At 37.5% G+C, this 13,995-nt stretch overlaps 1 protein-coding gene across 4 annotated transcripts in view; it reads left to right on the forward strand.

Annotated features, from left to right (window-relative positions):
• ZFYVE28 (zinc finger FYVE-type containing 28) overlaps positions 1 to 13,995 on the forward strand; it is a 165,865-nt gene that overhangs the window by 111,151 nt on the left and 40,719 nt on the right. For all 4 annotated transcript variants that reach the window (XM_056351085.1, XM_056351104.1, XM_056351075.1 and 1 more), the window contains exons 7-8: positions 1,090 to 1,191; positions 9,185 to 10,549. In XM_056351085.1, coding sequence (XP_056207060.1) covers positions 1,090 to 1,191; positions 9,185 to 10,549 — 1,467 coding nt within the window. The remainder of the gene's footprint in view (positions 1 to 1,089; positions 1,192 to 9,184; positions 10,550 to 13,995) is intronic.

A 13,995-nucleotide genomic window follows, 5' to 3' on the forward strand; every position in this document is an offset into this window, starting at 1 on the left:
TTGCTGCTGTGTCTCAGAGAGCTTTTGGTGGTCATTCAGGGAGCTTGCTAGTAAACAGCTGGTGAGCAAAAGACATCAACAGTTGCCTTAGCTGAGGCTCCCCATTACTCTGGATGGTTTGGATGCAGAGTAGCTAGAAAGCTTTCTGAAGCAGCATGTAAATTGAATGTAAGAAAAGGAACGTACCTTTTGAAATACCTTGGGTAATTGAGGGCTGACTGTAAGGACAGGAAGGGAAAAAATAAATGGCCTGGGAAAAATAAAACCTCTGTTATTTTGGGTGTGAGAACATGTGATCCATTTGCCTTTTGAGAAACATACATTGTTTTTGCAGTAGGCAGAGGATTAAACGATTTAGCAGAATGGTGCCTGGTGTGGGTGGAATCCACTCTCTCAGACAGTGTGGTATGATGCAGAAGATACGGTGAAGGTGAATTTTATTTAATCTCTGACACACAAACAAGTTTGGTCAGGAGGAACTATTGAGATATCTACAGTGGAGTTCATGGAGGCTTTCAGGATCATCAACAAACATCTTTCCAGGGAAGTTCCTACAAGTGCTGAGTTGATTTAGAAACACGTTATTATCTAAATGTGTTTTATCTAATTTAGCAAATGTGTATTCTTTTTTTACCATGTTAATACTGGTTTATATTTATATTAGAAAAATAGGAGCTCAAGAGTCAACTATCTTACATAGAAATGATTTAGACTGGGAAGAAAAAGCCATTTGCAACCTTTTAAGTCAGTAGGCTTTCCCCAACTTACTTGACAATCAGTTTCTTGTTTGTGTTTTTTTATGGGTTATCTACAGCAACAAAACAAATGCATGTTCTTCCCTTTATGCTTCCATTGCTTTCTCCCGTGTTTAAGCGGAGGTGGACAGAGGGGAAGGGGATCTTTTTCCTGTTGCTTTAAATAGTATTTAATTCTAACTGGGTGAATAAGACAAAAATAAGATAACAATATTAACTTGAATGTAGGTCTAATGTTTATGTATAGTTGCTTTTCTGGCTCCATACTCAGTAGTAACTCTGTGTAGTGAGATTTTCATTTTTGTGTGTGTTCGTCCATGTGTTTGATTTACAGTGGCCTTGTTGTCTACTCCGAGGGACCATTAAATTTGGACCATAAACCAGAAGATATGTCTGAACTCTTCAGACCTTTTCACACTTTGCTAAGAAAAATAAGGCAAGTAATAAAAAAGATGGTTGTAACTGCCTCTCTTCTGAAATGAAAATCAAAGGCCTAAAGAACTCATAAATGCCTAGAAAAGTGTTTGCGATGTTAACCATAAACTGTGTTATCCTCTTATCTACCCGACACATAGCCAGGAAATAACTAAATGCCGTTTTTCATTTCATGGGAGTTTTCTGAACTCTTCATCTCTCTGTGATAGTTTTTATTCTGAATACAATTTTATTACATCTCTGATTTTCCTTATGGTTGGGTGATGCCTGAAATACTAAAGTTGCAGTTTATTTTGGGGAGATCCTGTTTCTAATTAGCATCTTTGTTTCTGTTTAGCTAGGTTTATTACTTTTTCTCATTGCATTATGATGCAATACTCAGATCATTCTTAATCTAATAGAAATGACTAACAATTTTTCATATTGTGGATCTGTTTTTATAGGATGGATCATTTTATATATACTTCTTCTTACAGTGCTTCAGTCTTGGTAACCATTGGAGATGTGGGCTTTGGTTCAAGTATCAAGAGCACTAAAATTTTTTTCTTAGTTTGAGGTCTTTGGAAGACTAATTGTTACTTTGGAGAAGTTGTATTTTTAAAGATACAAGCTGTATCTTTAAAGGATCTTTATTCAGGGCTTTTTATGTTCACCCTTAATGTATTTTATCTGGATGTTTAAAAAAACCTAACTGTTTTCTAAATATTTAAGCTCTATTATTTTTTTAGAACTCAGTTTTATATACCAATTGCAAATTTTAGTCTTAGAAAACTCTAGAGATAATTTGGCCAAAGTTTTTATCTTTGGTGTCTAATTCTCAGCTGTTTATCACCTTCCCTCAATGTCATAATGACAGTTCGATGCAAGAATAGTTTCCACATCGATGTTAATCTTCTCTCACGTATTAGAGGTGAGGCATCTCCTGAGGGAGAATGCAAGCTTTGTCAGGGATGGTTCAGAGAGGAGCTGATGTCTGAAGTAAACTTCTTATGAATATCCGGACCACATTCTTTTGTATCCCTTGAAGATTTCCTATTTCTGTTTAGAAGTGATATGGATTTAGTTTTAGGTACATTAATAATATTCATATTGAAATCTCAGAATTAAAACTGACAAATCAACATGGTTGGGGCGTTTTTTCTTGAGTGATTATGGTTTCATAAAACACTGAGTAAAGAAGAACCTGAATTGATGAGCAAAACTGAAGTTAGAGGGGAAAAACCCCAGCCCTTTAATGGTACTGAAGCTTAAAAAACTCCATGGAATTTACATAAAAATACCTTTTTCTTCCCAATATGTGGCTAACACAGAAATTTTTACCAGCGTTCCAATGGCTCACTAAAGCCGAAATAATATTTAAAAGCTAATGTACTTGTCATAATCTGTACTTTCTGCTTACTCCTTGCATTTCACAACACAGAAAATGAAAATCAATGAAATCCGTTTATTGCTTCATCCATTTAATTTTCAATAACTCTGAACTTAATGCTTGGGTTGAAAACACATCAGTAGAATGCTTGTTTTTTCAATAACTACAGTTTTCAACACAAAAAATTAAAAGACTTGGTGGTTTGGGTTTTTTTGGAAAAAATTCTGATACACTTGAACTATATCATTTATTCTGCCAAGTGAGCATTAAAAATTGTGATTTCAGTTTTCTAGCAGACAAAGTTTCCTAAGTGTTCTAAGTGAGATAGCATCTATCAGAGCAAAATTTTGAGCAACACTAAGATGTAATTTGAATTTGTATTTCTGGCAGTTTTTGAATTAAAGGAATGTCAAAGAACTCGAATATTTGAAGAAACAGGGCTCAAAAAGATTCTTTAGTAATACTCCTTAAAGAACAACACATTGAATGAAAATACCCATGAGATACCAACGTGTCCAGTTCATATAGAATAATTAAATTCCTTTTAAAAGTACCTAAGCTGTCTACATTGTAACATTTTTTGTTAGCACAGATTCTTTAACTCATCAGGCTGCAGTTCCTACTCAGTGAGAACATTCACAGAAACCTGTATGGGAAGATGGAATGAGGTACTTGATATTTCTGCTCCCTAACAAAAAGGGAGCATTTTTTCCAGGAGTCTTTTCTCCAGTCTCCATCACCACTAGTTAAGGCATGAAAAAAGATTGAAGTAGTCTCCTGTTAAAATAGTTACATTCTTGTATTGCAGTTTTGTTTCTGTTGTAACAACATAGAACAACATCTTACTGCAGAATATTATCACATCCCGGTAAATTTCTTTGCAAAGCTCTATAACTTTTTAGCCAACTAAAATATTTTAACTCATGGAGTAACACCAAATATACAGCTGATTATTTTGTAGGATTACAGGCAATTTTTAAGGTGTACTATCATAAAACTTCCCTCCTGTTAAAGGCAATGATAAGTACTGTATTTATATAGATCCACCTAACTAAATCCAGAACTAGCAGAGAAGAATAGCTATTGGCTGGGAAATTTTTTGGTGCCCTACTGGTGGCTGGCAACTTTCAAAACAATTGAGACTAGAGACTCTCAGAGTAAAAGCCGTAAGTGTTCTTGTTTAGATTTTGGTGTGGTTGAGCAGCAATTGAAGACTTTGAATGTTTTAGTTAATACCTATGCCAGGTGCTTGTGTTGATTTTTAGTTTAGATGTAAAACATCAGCATTGGTATATTGTACATCTACCAATGCATAATTACATAGTAGTATTTTCTCTGGCAAAAATGGTTCAAACGTCTTAGTTTAAAAGAACAAACTACTGTAGTCTGCCTGGTAAGCATACAAAACATATAATCGGGTATATGCATAGATATTTAATTCACATGCCTGTCACCTGAACGTCCTTGTGATAAAATATTACCTATACTATATATACATTTGAGGCTACTTTACAGAGGTTTTTGAGGTGAGCAAACATGGGTTTTCACAGTACTCCTTAATTCTGCCCTTTTTTCAGAGCCCTCTGCTTGCCTGTTTGGTGTCTGTTTCTGGACTATTACAATAGATGACAGGGTCCCTATAGATTTTAGTGGTGCAAAATCAGGCAGATTGCAAATCAAGTGGTGCAGAATCAGAGGGTGCGGGACTTGGCGCAGCACTGCAAAAGCAGGAGGATGCAAATTGCATTCCTGTACCTGCATCATGTTCTTCTGGTGGCAGTTCCATAAAGGCAGCTGTTAATGCTGTGTTCGGAGCATGAACTGAAGCATGGGCTGGCAATAACAGGGGTGCTGTTCTCTGAAAACAGAAAATTTAGAATTCCAGTCAGAATAGGAGCAGGGTTAATGAAAGAGGCTTGGAGAATGTGCAAGACCAGTTCACTTGTGTTTTTGTGGCCCTGTCCACTCTTTAGCCAAATTTTGTCTTCAAATGGACATCTAGCCTTGGATCTTTGAAGAATTTCTTCACCCTAGATACTGGCAGGAGAGTAAAATGTTTATTGGTTTTGCAATAGGCAGAGTAAATTTCTACTACTGCTCATTACAAGCGGAGTACATCTTAAGAGCATGCCTTGTTTTTCTTCCAGTAGCTGTTGCCACTGGAAGAAATATGTCCCTGATATTTTCAAGGCTAGATTGCCTTCCTGTCATACTATTGCAAAAAGAGTAAAAACAAGTGAAACCTCAACATGTGCCTTTTTTAAATTCAGTGTTTTCTAAAGTCTCTGTGAGAAGGAAGTGCACTGCTGCTGTTGGGGTGTATTGCAGAAGCTGTCTTTACCTGTGGCTTCTGAATAATGAAAACAGAGGGAGAAATTTTTTTCCATATGTGTGCAGCACTTGTTTGGATCCAGTGATGAGTTAGAGATGCTTCAGCAGAAAGGAAATGAAGGGTGGAATTAACTATGGCTTAATTGAAACTGATGGTTTAATAATGATGCCTGATACTTAGTTTTAAACTTTCAGTAGTGAGATTTGATGTTTCTCTCCATATACTGGTTCACACTAATTTAATTCTTAATATCTACATAGGCATTTTACAACACTAATTGTTACTAATTAGTAACAAAAATTGTTACTAATGTTGGCAGTGAATCTTGTATAATCTAGTACACAACATATCAAAAAGATAACTGTTGACCGAACATTTGTCACTTTGCAAGGAAGCTTGTATTTAAAACAGCCTGGTGAGTCTAGGGTTTTTTATGCAGAGAGGGGAAGATAATTGTCTGATCCTATTTTAGAACAAGCTGTATTTGTTAATAACAAAATTTCTGGTGTTTGAATTGAGAAAATAAGCTTATCTCCTTGAAATTTAAAGCAGGATTGTTTCTCTACTGAAATAACAGGGCTGGTGGACTACCATGTGTCATCCAACAGATTATGTATAGCAACTCTTGCAAGGCACCATGGACCTGACTGACCTTAAAAGAGATAAGGACTGTCAGCTGATTTTGTTGATTTATTTTTTTTAATCAAGCTTTATTTATTAATTCTCAAAACTGCACACAATTGCTCTTAAATTTTGAGGTGGTGTTATGGGCAGAAACAAAGAGTTCATTACTTATTTCAATGAGGCTGGTCAGTGTAAAGTAAATACATATTTCCAGCAGTTCCTTTACAGTAAACATGTGAAACTGGTATCAGATAGGTCTGTGCAGTTAGGTTCTCTGTGTCTTCAGAAAGGAAGCAGAGCAGCTCTGGCCACTCAGACATCCAGGAATCCTGGGTCCTGCCATGCGATGTTCTGAAGCCTGAATAAAAATCCCAGACTAGATGCAGAAAGTCAGAATATTCTATCTTATATTTTTACTAGGCCCGTTTCATTCCCAGATATGCTGATGTGCTTGGGTGGAAAGCAAATTCCTATGAATCTTGCTAGCATAGTCTGTGTTTGTAAAAGTTGCCAATTCTTATCTTACATGTTTTGAGAAGAGGGTATGACTGGTGTATGGAGAGGAATAGTTGATGTTTAAGCAGTTAACTGTTGGTCATTTACTGGTGTGCACATTTTCATCCCTGCAAGAAAAGATCACTGAGGATTGTTGAACATGAGGATGCCGCCTTAGTTCAGAAATTGTGAGCTACAGGCTGCTGCAAGCCAGTAGGATGCACTCAGCAGAGATCATTGTGTTGTCCTGTTCTTATGCTCGCTCTTAGAATCTTTTATCAGAGACAGGCTTTTCTGCTTGATGGATATGAAAATATATTACGTTTTTAATATCTTAAGTGAGAGGCAAGCTTAAAACCTTCACTGTTGCATTTGTGTGCTTACTCAGTTGTGGTGTTTGAAACTAAAACTCCACCCGTTTTTAAAATTCCGCATTACTTTGTTTCTGCTTATAAACTGCTACATCACAGCACTTCTGTAAAAACTGACCAAGTGTTTTTAAGTACAAAGCCTCATGGCAAAAAATCATGTTATTCTATGTTTTTATTGATTGTATTGGTGTAATTATTTCAAAAATAATAATAATACAGATATTATATGTTGGTGTTAAACTATTTTTTGTCAGGTTTTATGGTGATGTTAAAATGCTTAATTTCTTACAGAACACTCATTACTATTTGAATAAATGTCTGAGTAATGATGTGATATCATTATATACTTTGTAGACTAAAAGGAATGTATTTTAAAATATTCTAGTATGCCAGATAGTAAAGTTATAAATCAGTATTGCTAGGTAAGTGGGTCTAACAAAGAATTGCCTATTTCCCTTTCTTACTCATTTATAATGGAAAACATTTTCAAACTTTGGACTCAAAGGCGCATATGGAATGATTTAAAGAACTATTGACTTCTCTATTAGAGAACATGGAAACAAGTGAAAAGGTTGCATTTATTCTTATAAGGTACTTCTGTCGGCTTAGAATTTTTTTCAGGGTCATATAACTCATATAAAAGCATGATTTTTTCAAAGAAAAATTAAACGTTAATTGTATGGAATGTACATAACTACAAAACTGTATTCTCTACTTTTTCTGGCTTAAACATGCTTATCTAAACTGTTAACTTTTTAAAATTGCAGGGTGGCTGATATATGAGTCAGATACTAGTGATGTATTTTGGGGGGCATTGTGGTCTTTTAGTGATAGTACTTGGAAAAATGTGGTCTTTGAGTTAACAAGTTAAGAATGCAAGTCATTGACTGGAAATCAACATGTGATGTGTGTTGAATGTTTCTTTGGGGGTTTTCTTTGGTACTTTTGTTCAGACTGAAGTTACTCCTTTAAGGGAATTCTTTTAATATGATGTTGATGTTATGCCAGCTGTATGTCACCTGCTAGCCAGTGATCTCTAAAGACATGTGGAGTGCTGGACTTCTAGCCTCTCTTTAAGCTGAAGGTCTTCCTTTTCCTATCCCTTCATTTATGTTAAAATATACTTGGTGGTCTTCAAAAATATTGACAGCAGTTCTTGACAGGATATTTTTATATGTGGTTTCTAATTGAGAAGCATAGTGTAAATAAAACTCAGACCTAAAATTAAGTGCTGCTAGGTCTGTGGTTTTGTTTTAAAGTTATAAATCACTTAACTGTTATTTGAGGCTCTTATGTTTTGGTTTTAGGTGCTCGTAGTCTGAAACTGCAACACTGGGGACACTTGATAAAGCTGGAGAATGCTGCATGTCTCTAGAAAAAGTGGTTTAGTAAATATGTAAATTTTTTAGGCCTGCCTGATTCTTAACATCAAGCAGAAGCTTAACTCCCTGATGACTGAGTGGTGTAGTTTAACCCCAGCTGGCAAGTAAGCAGTACACAGTTGCCTGCTCACTTCTCCTCAGGATAGGGGTGAGAATTGGAAGAGTAACAGTGAGAAAACTTGTGGGTTGAGATAAAGTTTAATAAGTAAAGCAAAAGCCATGCGCACAAGCAAAGCAAACCAAGGAATCCTTTTGGCAGGCAGGTGTTTAGCCACCTCCACGAAAAATCGGGAAACATTTCTTCACTGCAAGGGTGGTCAAGCATTGGAACAGGCTGCCCAGGGAGGTGGTGGAATCACAGTCTCTGAAAGTGTTTAAAAAAGTGTAGATGTGGTGCTTAGAGATGTGGTCTAGTGATGGACTTGGCAGACCTGGGCTAACTGTTGGACTTGATGGTCTTAAAGGTTTCTTCCAACCTAAATGATTTTATGAAAGCAAGGCTCTGTTGCCTGTACTGGTTAGTTGGGAAGACCAATGTCATCACTCCGAATGTTCCCCCCCTTCCTCCTTCTTCCCCCAACTTTATATGCTGAGCAGGGTGTCCCATAATATAGAATATCCCTTGGGTCAGGTGGGGCAGGGCTGTCCCAGCTGGGTTTCTTTCCAGCTTCTTGTGCCCCACCCCCTCACCCACTTGGTAGGGTGAGAGGCAGAAAAGGCCTTGGCTCTGTGTGAGCACTGCTCAGCGTTTATGAAAACATCCCTGTCTTATGGATACTGGTTTTAGCACAGATCCGAAACATGGCCCCATACTAAGTACTATGAAGAAAATTAACTCTCTCCCAGCCAAAACCAGCATAGTTACATATTTGACGCAGGAGTGAACCAACTTCCAATCCTGGTTTCAGTGAACAGGCTTCCAAGACATCAGTGTTGTAGAAGTGATATTAGTATTTTATAATATTCTTTTTATCTGACTATTTAATGGTGTAAAACTTAGGCAGTACTTTTTACAGAACAGTTTTCAGAATCTACTATAAAGGATAGCAAATCGGTTTGCTAATCAGAGTCAAATTTGTGAATTAAATTAAAATGACACTATATCTAACTGTGGGTAACACTATATGTAAATGGGGAAAGATCCATTTTGGGGCATGTTTTGATTCATTTTGGGTCTTCATTGCAGGAATTAAGTAATTTGGTACTCTGTATTTGCATGAATGATGTCAAAATCAGGCATCAGCAATCACATGTTGTGAATATGAATGTCAAGTGCACCTTGAGTTACACAGCTGAGAGTACTCTGTGCCCTCAGGTTCTGGCTTTCTGTACTAACAGTAAAAAGCTTTTTTAAGATCTGTAAGGTCAGTTCCTCCTATGATTGTAAATGCACAGTGATGTGTGTATTTCTCTATTTTCAGGGATCTACTTCAGACATTAACTGAGGATGAACTGCACACACTAGAACGTAACCTCTGCATCTCTCAAGATTTGGATTTTCCAGTCAGAGCAGATCCTGAAGCACCCTCTGTCATTACACCAGGCATAGCTGCGACTTTGCCTGCTAAGGAGCTTTCAGCAAAAGCTGAAAATACAGAGGCTGAGCTGGCTTGTTCTATGCAGTATGATGAACAGGAGCTGGAACAGCTGAACAGGATGGTACACAGAGTTGGAGATGAAATGTCTTCTCTGCTTTCCCCTCCAAGCATCTGTCAATCTCCAGCTCACAGGCCTAGCCTAAGAAATAGTTCTAGCACAGAGGCTTCACCAACAAGACACCATCTTGACAATTTAGCTGATGAAGATGACAGAGTATTTTTTATGGATGACCTAGATGGAGCAGGAGAAGCTCTTGCTGGGTTGGATTCAGTAAGTGATACTTTTGCTTGGGTGAATAACCCTTGCCATGATTCAAAACAGAACCTGCAATATAGAGATGCTTTGCTATACGAGAATGGCCACCAGACAGAGGAAACTGTGCTTTTAAAAGATGCTGAAAGTGACTTAAGCAATAATAACAATATTGAAGATAGCAAACAGATATCTGGTGTTTCAGTTCAGAATTCATGCAGCTGTCTAGAAGGTCCGGACTCGCAATTGTACCTCAATGGCTGGGATGCATACGCTGATGACGCAGAAATGGCGGAAGTGATAGCTCACAGGACAGGAGGAATGAAAATATCTGCTACTGTAATATTCAATCCTAAATCTCCCTCTAGCTCAGAATCCCCAGTAACAACTCCAGAAGCAGCTATTAGTTGTGTTCCTGGATCTGCTAATCCATTAGCAAATGAGGAGGAGGATGAATCCCATAAACTCAGTATAGCTGCCACAAACTGTCTAATTAATTCCTGTGTGTGTTGTGGCAGCTGTGAAGACAGCAGGGAGGACAGTGTTGAAGGTTTAAAGACTAAACATTCTGCAGGAGGTGTAGTAAATGCTTCATACACATTAGTAAAGTCTAAGGAAATGGACCATGTAGATAACTTGGACAATTCAGTCCCTGCAAAGGAAACATTAAAACCCGAAAGTTCTGCTTTGTTAGCAGAAGGAGACTTGGGCAGGGAAGAGCAAAACCTGCCAGTCTCCTCTAAGTGCCTGGCACATTCCTCAGGTTCGCAGGTAGGAGCAGAAAATGACTCACAGGGAGAAGCAGAAAGCATCTCAAATCAGCAGCAGAAGTGGGAGAAGAGAAAACAACTAAGTGAGAAAAAACTGGACACCAATGAAGATGCTAATAGTGAGAGGACAGCAAAGGAAGATGTAAAGTCAAGATCTAGTTCAAGGTAAGAGCCGCTTAATGTCTCAGTAGAAATTTGCTTGTAAAGAAGTTCCTATATTCCTGTACTTCAGTGATTGGTGTATAATGTTGATTTTAAAGAAAATATGTGGTGCAGGATTAAGGAATTTATCAATATTCTTTTTTTTAATGCAAGTAGCTTTTTATTTGACTTAATTATATCTCTTTCGGAAAACATGTGGAGAACACCTGGATTCTAATCATATGGCGTCTACATCATTGAAATCAATGTTACATTACCAGTTTAACGTAACAGAGTGCATTGCTGCTAAATGTTACCCAGGTCATTATCTCTGTGGTACTCTGCTGTTTTGCAGGAAAAGTGGCTGGCAGATAATGAAAAGTGAACTTGTGCGTCACTGCACAGGATTAAATTGGGATCTGAACACATCTTACCTAGCTTCATTTGAGGGAATGGGATTGATCTGATAATGTAGCCTGGGGGCACAAATGTATTTGTGAATGCCTCTGTGCTGAAGGAGCCTAATAGAGTGCAGAAGCAGCTATATATTTAATGGAAATGAGGAACTAGATGATAGGGAGAGACCATAATAATAGTTGTATTAAAGTGCCATGCTTCAGCTCAACTTTGATTAGACGTTAGGGATCATATACGCATCAGTAGGAAACAAGACGTCATTTTGTTTTACTGTTCAGAAGATAACCTGTTTCCTAGTGAGTAAAGTCCTCAGTTTCCCTGAAGTATTAATATCATAAAGCAGGGGAAAGAATTTAAAAGGAAGTTGTTGTTGTTTTTCTGTATTTCCGTGACAGTTACCTTCTGTTGTGCCTCACTGTGTCAGTACTGTGGAGATCATGTGTGTGATGCAGTATCTCTCTTCGTTATATGTGTATAGAGTTCAGGATAACACAGTGGGGGATAGCATGAACCATGAAGCATTGTCACAGTATGAAGGCTACAGAAATAAACACTTTTTTAATAACAGACCTATTGAATTATGAAATATTTTACTGGTAGTAGAAAAAGAATCAAGAGTTTTTTTTACAGTGGAGTTAATTCCTCTTGTGTACATCACAACTTCGTGTGCACAAAACTCAACTTTTGAGTAGGTAGTTTTATTTATCTCATTATTCTGAGTATTTGCAGTCTTAGGCTTCAAGTATCATATTCAAGGCCTTACAGCAGGGTTTCTGAATGGACTTCATTTTAAGAAGTAATTCACAAATCCCTTTGTTTCATGCTTTGGCAACACTTAGTGGAATATTGCTTATAAGTAATTATTGTATGTTTGATTAGACTCCTGATAAATTATACATTGTTTACAAAACTCGGGCGATTTGTCTAATAATTTTTGCCCTGGGTAGGATATTAAGCGAAACTTGTGAGAACAAGTTTGCAAAAGGTAATAAAATTATATATATAAGCTGTTTTTTCAGCTTCCATGGTTTGTGGGTGTAATAACTTCTTCTCCACATGTTTGTCCAGCCTCTGTTAATACTGTGTAAAAACTCTGTATGAGAATTGTCCTTTTACACAGTTCTGTATGTCTGTGTACCTCTGTATCCTTTTGTTTGCTCTGGACCTGGTTCTTAATAGTTTCATTGAATGACTCCTAGTTCCTGCCTGGCCTCTCCATGCTGGTTGTGATGTAGACCTCAGTCACACTTGTCTGTGTGGTTACTTTTTCAGGTTGGAGAAGTCACAGCCTACTTGATCAGGAGTTATCTGTAGCTTTGATCATTCCTTTTGTCTTGCTCTAAACTTTTTTCAGTTACACTGTTTCCTTCTGGAGATAAGTGAATCAGAACTACACTTAAGATAGGAGCAAACCATGGATTTGCACAGTGGCATAATAGTTTTCTCTTCGTTTTCCAATGGCTCCCATTATTTCACTTTGGAGTTTTTACCTTGTGGTGATCTTAGAGTTTGAGTTGCCTGCCAAAACCCTAAGATCCTGTTTGTGAGCTCAGATGTTGTCATTCTATATCTGATGCTAAAATTGTTCTCCCTGTGTTTACCAGTTGAATCTTATGTTGCCATTTTATTACCTGTCATTCAGACTTTAAGATCCTCTGCAGTTCTTCAGTCTGCTGTTATTGTTACTACCCTAAAAAATTTTGCACCAGTAGCGACCTTTCAGACTTCATTTCTCGCCCTGTTTTTGCAGATCGTATGTGAAAACAAAACCCCCAGGGTCCTAAAGAATTTCAGCAGTGGCACCCTGCTGTTCTGAGAAGTGGTTCTTTAACAGTTCCTCCCTATATATGGTTAAGAATTATTTATCTGTTTTGGGACTCTGCTCTTATGCTATAGCACCTTAGTTTTCTTGAAAGTCTTCAGTGAGGTGTTTTGACAGAACCTGTTTGGAAATACAGAGGATGCTAGCCAAATTACCATTCTTCACAAGCTTCTTGACCCCTTCAGAGAACTTCCAAGGGGCTCCCTCTGCAGCAGCCATGTTACTACTTCTCAGGCAGACCTTCTCGTTATTGGCTACCTGTTTTAGCTTCTGATATATTCTGTTCAGTTGCTTGGTACGATCATCAGGCTCACAGAGCTGGAGTTGTTTGAATCCCCTTGGAGTCCTTTCTGTTTTTAGAGATTGCCACCTTTTAAACTCCAGGCATCAAGGAGGTTTTAAATGAGAGGTTAATTAATCTGATCCATTCTTCAGCTCTCCTAAAGCTTTTAGGTGAATATTTTTGAATATTTTGTTAACAAGGTAGTAGGTCTCGCCTGTTTTCACCATAGCCTCTTCCACAGTTACTTTGTCGATTACATCTAATTTTCTCTTTTCATTATTAAGAGTACGGTACCTTTGTTATTAATTGGCAAATATTCAATCTTTGCAGAAGTGGAGAAATAGGGATGGAGGCATTTTGTTACTACGTTGTTGCTCCTTTATTTGGAAGCATTCTCATATAGTCCTTCCGTATATTCTGTGAAAGAGAGATGCTGGGGATCTACTGAGGACTACATTAAAAAATTCTCTATGTGTAGATCCCTAGTTTTCTCATATATCTATATATAGATTTGTTTCTTACCTCTGAATCACTAGTCATGTTATCGTTAAAAGAGATAATTCAGTTACAAAACAGAACTTTGTGGACCTTTTCTTACTCATGCTGCTTGGGCAGTGACTAATCACTGCTTTTCAATGGTATTTTTAAATTGGAAGATCACATTAGGCTTCGTCGACTGCTCCCTATTAACATGCTTGTGAATGCCAACTTAACCATAGGGGAAACGTTGGAGACAGTAGATTATTTTCAGAATGATGGACCCATTAGCTAGAACAATAAGCAATCTAATATACATGGAATAGCTGCAGGATATGCTCATTCATCAAACTGAAAAATGTATTTACTTTCTGGTTACTGTAAGTCACCAACTAGAGGAGAAAATTTTCTTTCCCTTGTCAGAGTCAAGCAGCTGTCAAATGTGTCTGTCATGGCACAAACTGTTTCTTC

This window comes from Falco biarmicus, chromosome 1 (assembly GCF_023638135.1).
Source record: "Falco biarmicus isolate bFalBia1 chromosome 1, bFalBia1.pri, whole genome shotgun sequence".
NCBI classification, from domain to species: Eukaryota; Metazoa; Chordata; class Aves; order Falconiformes; family Falconidae; genus Falco; species Falco biarmicus.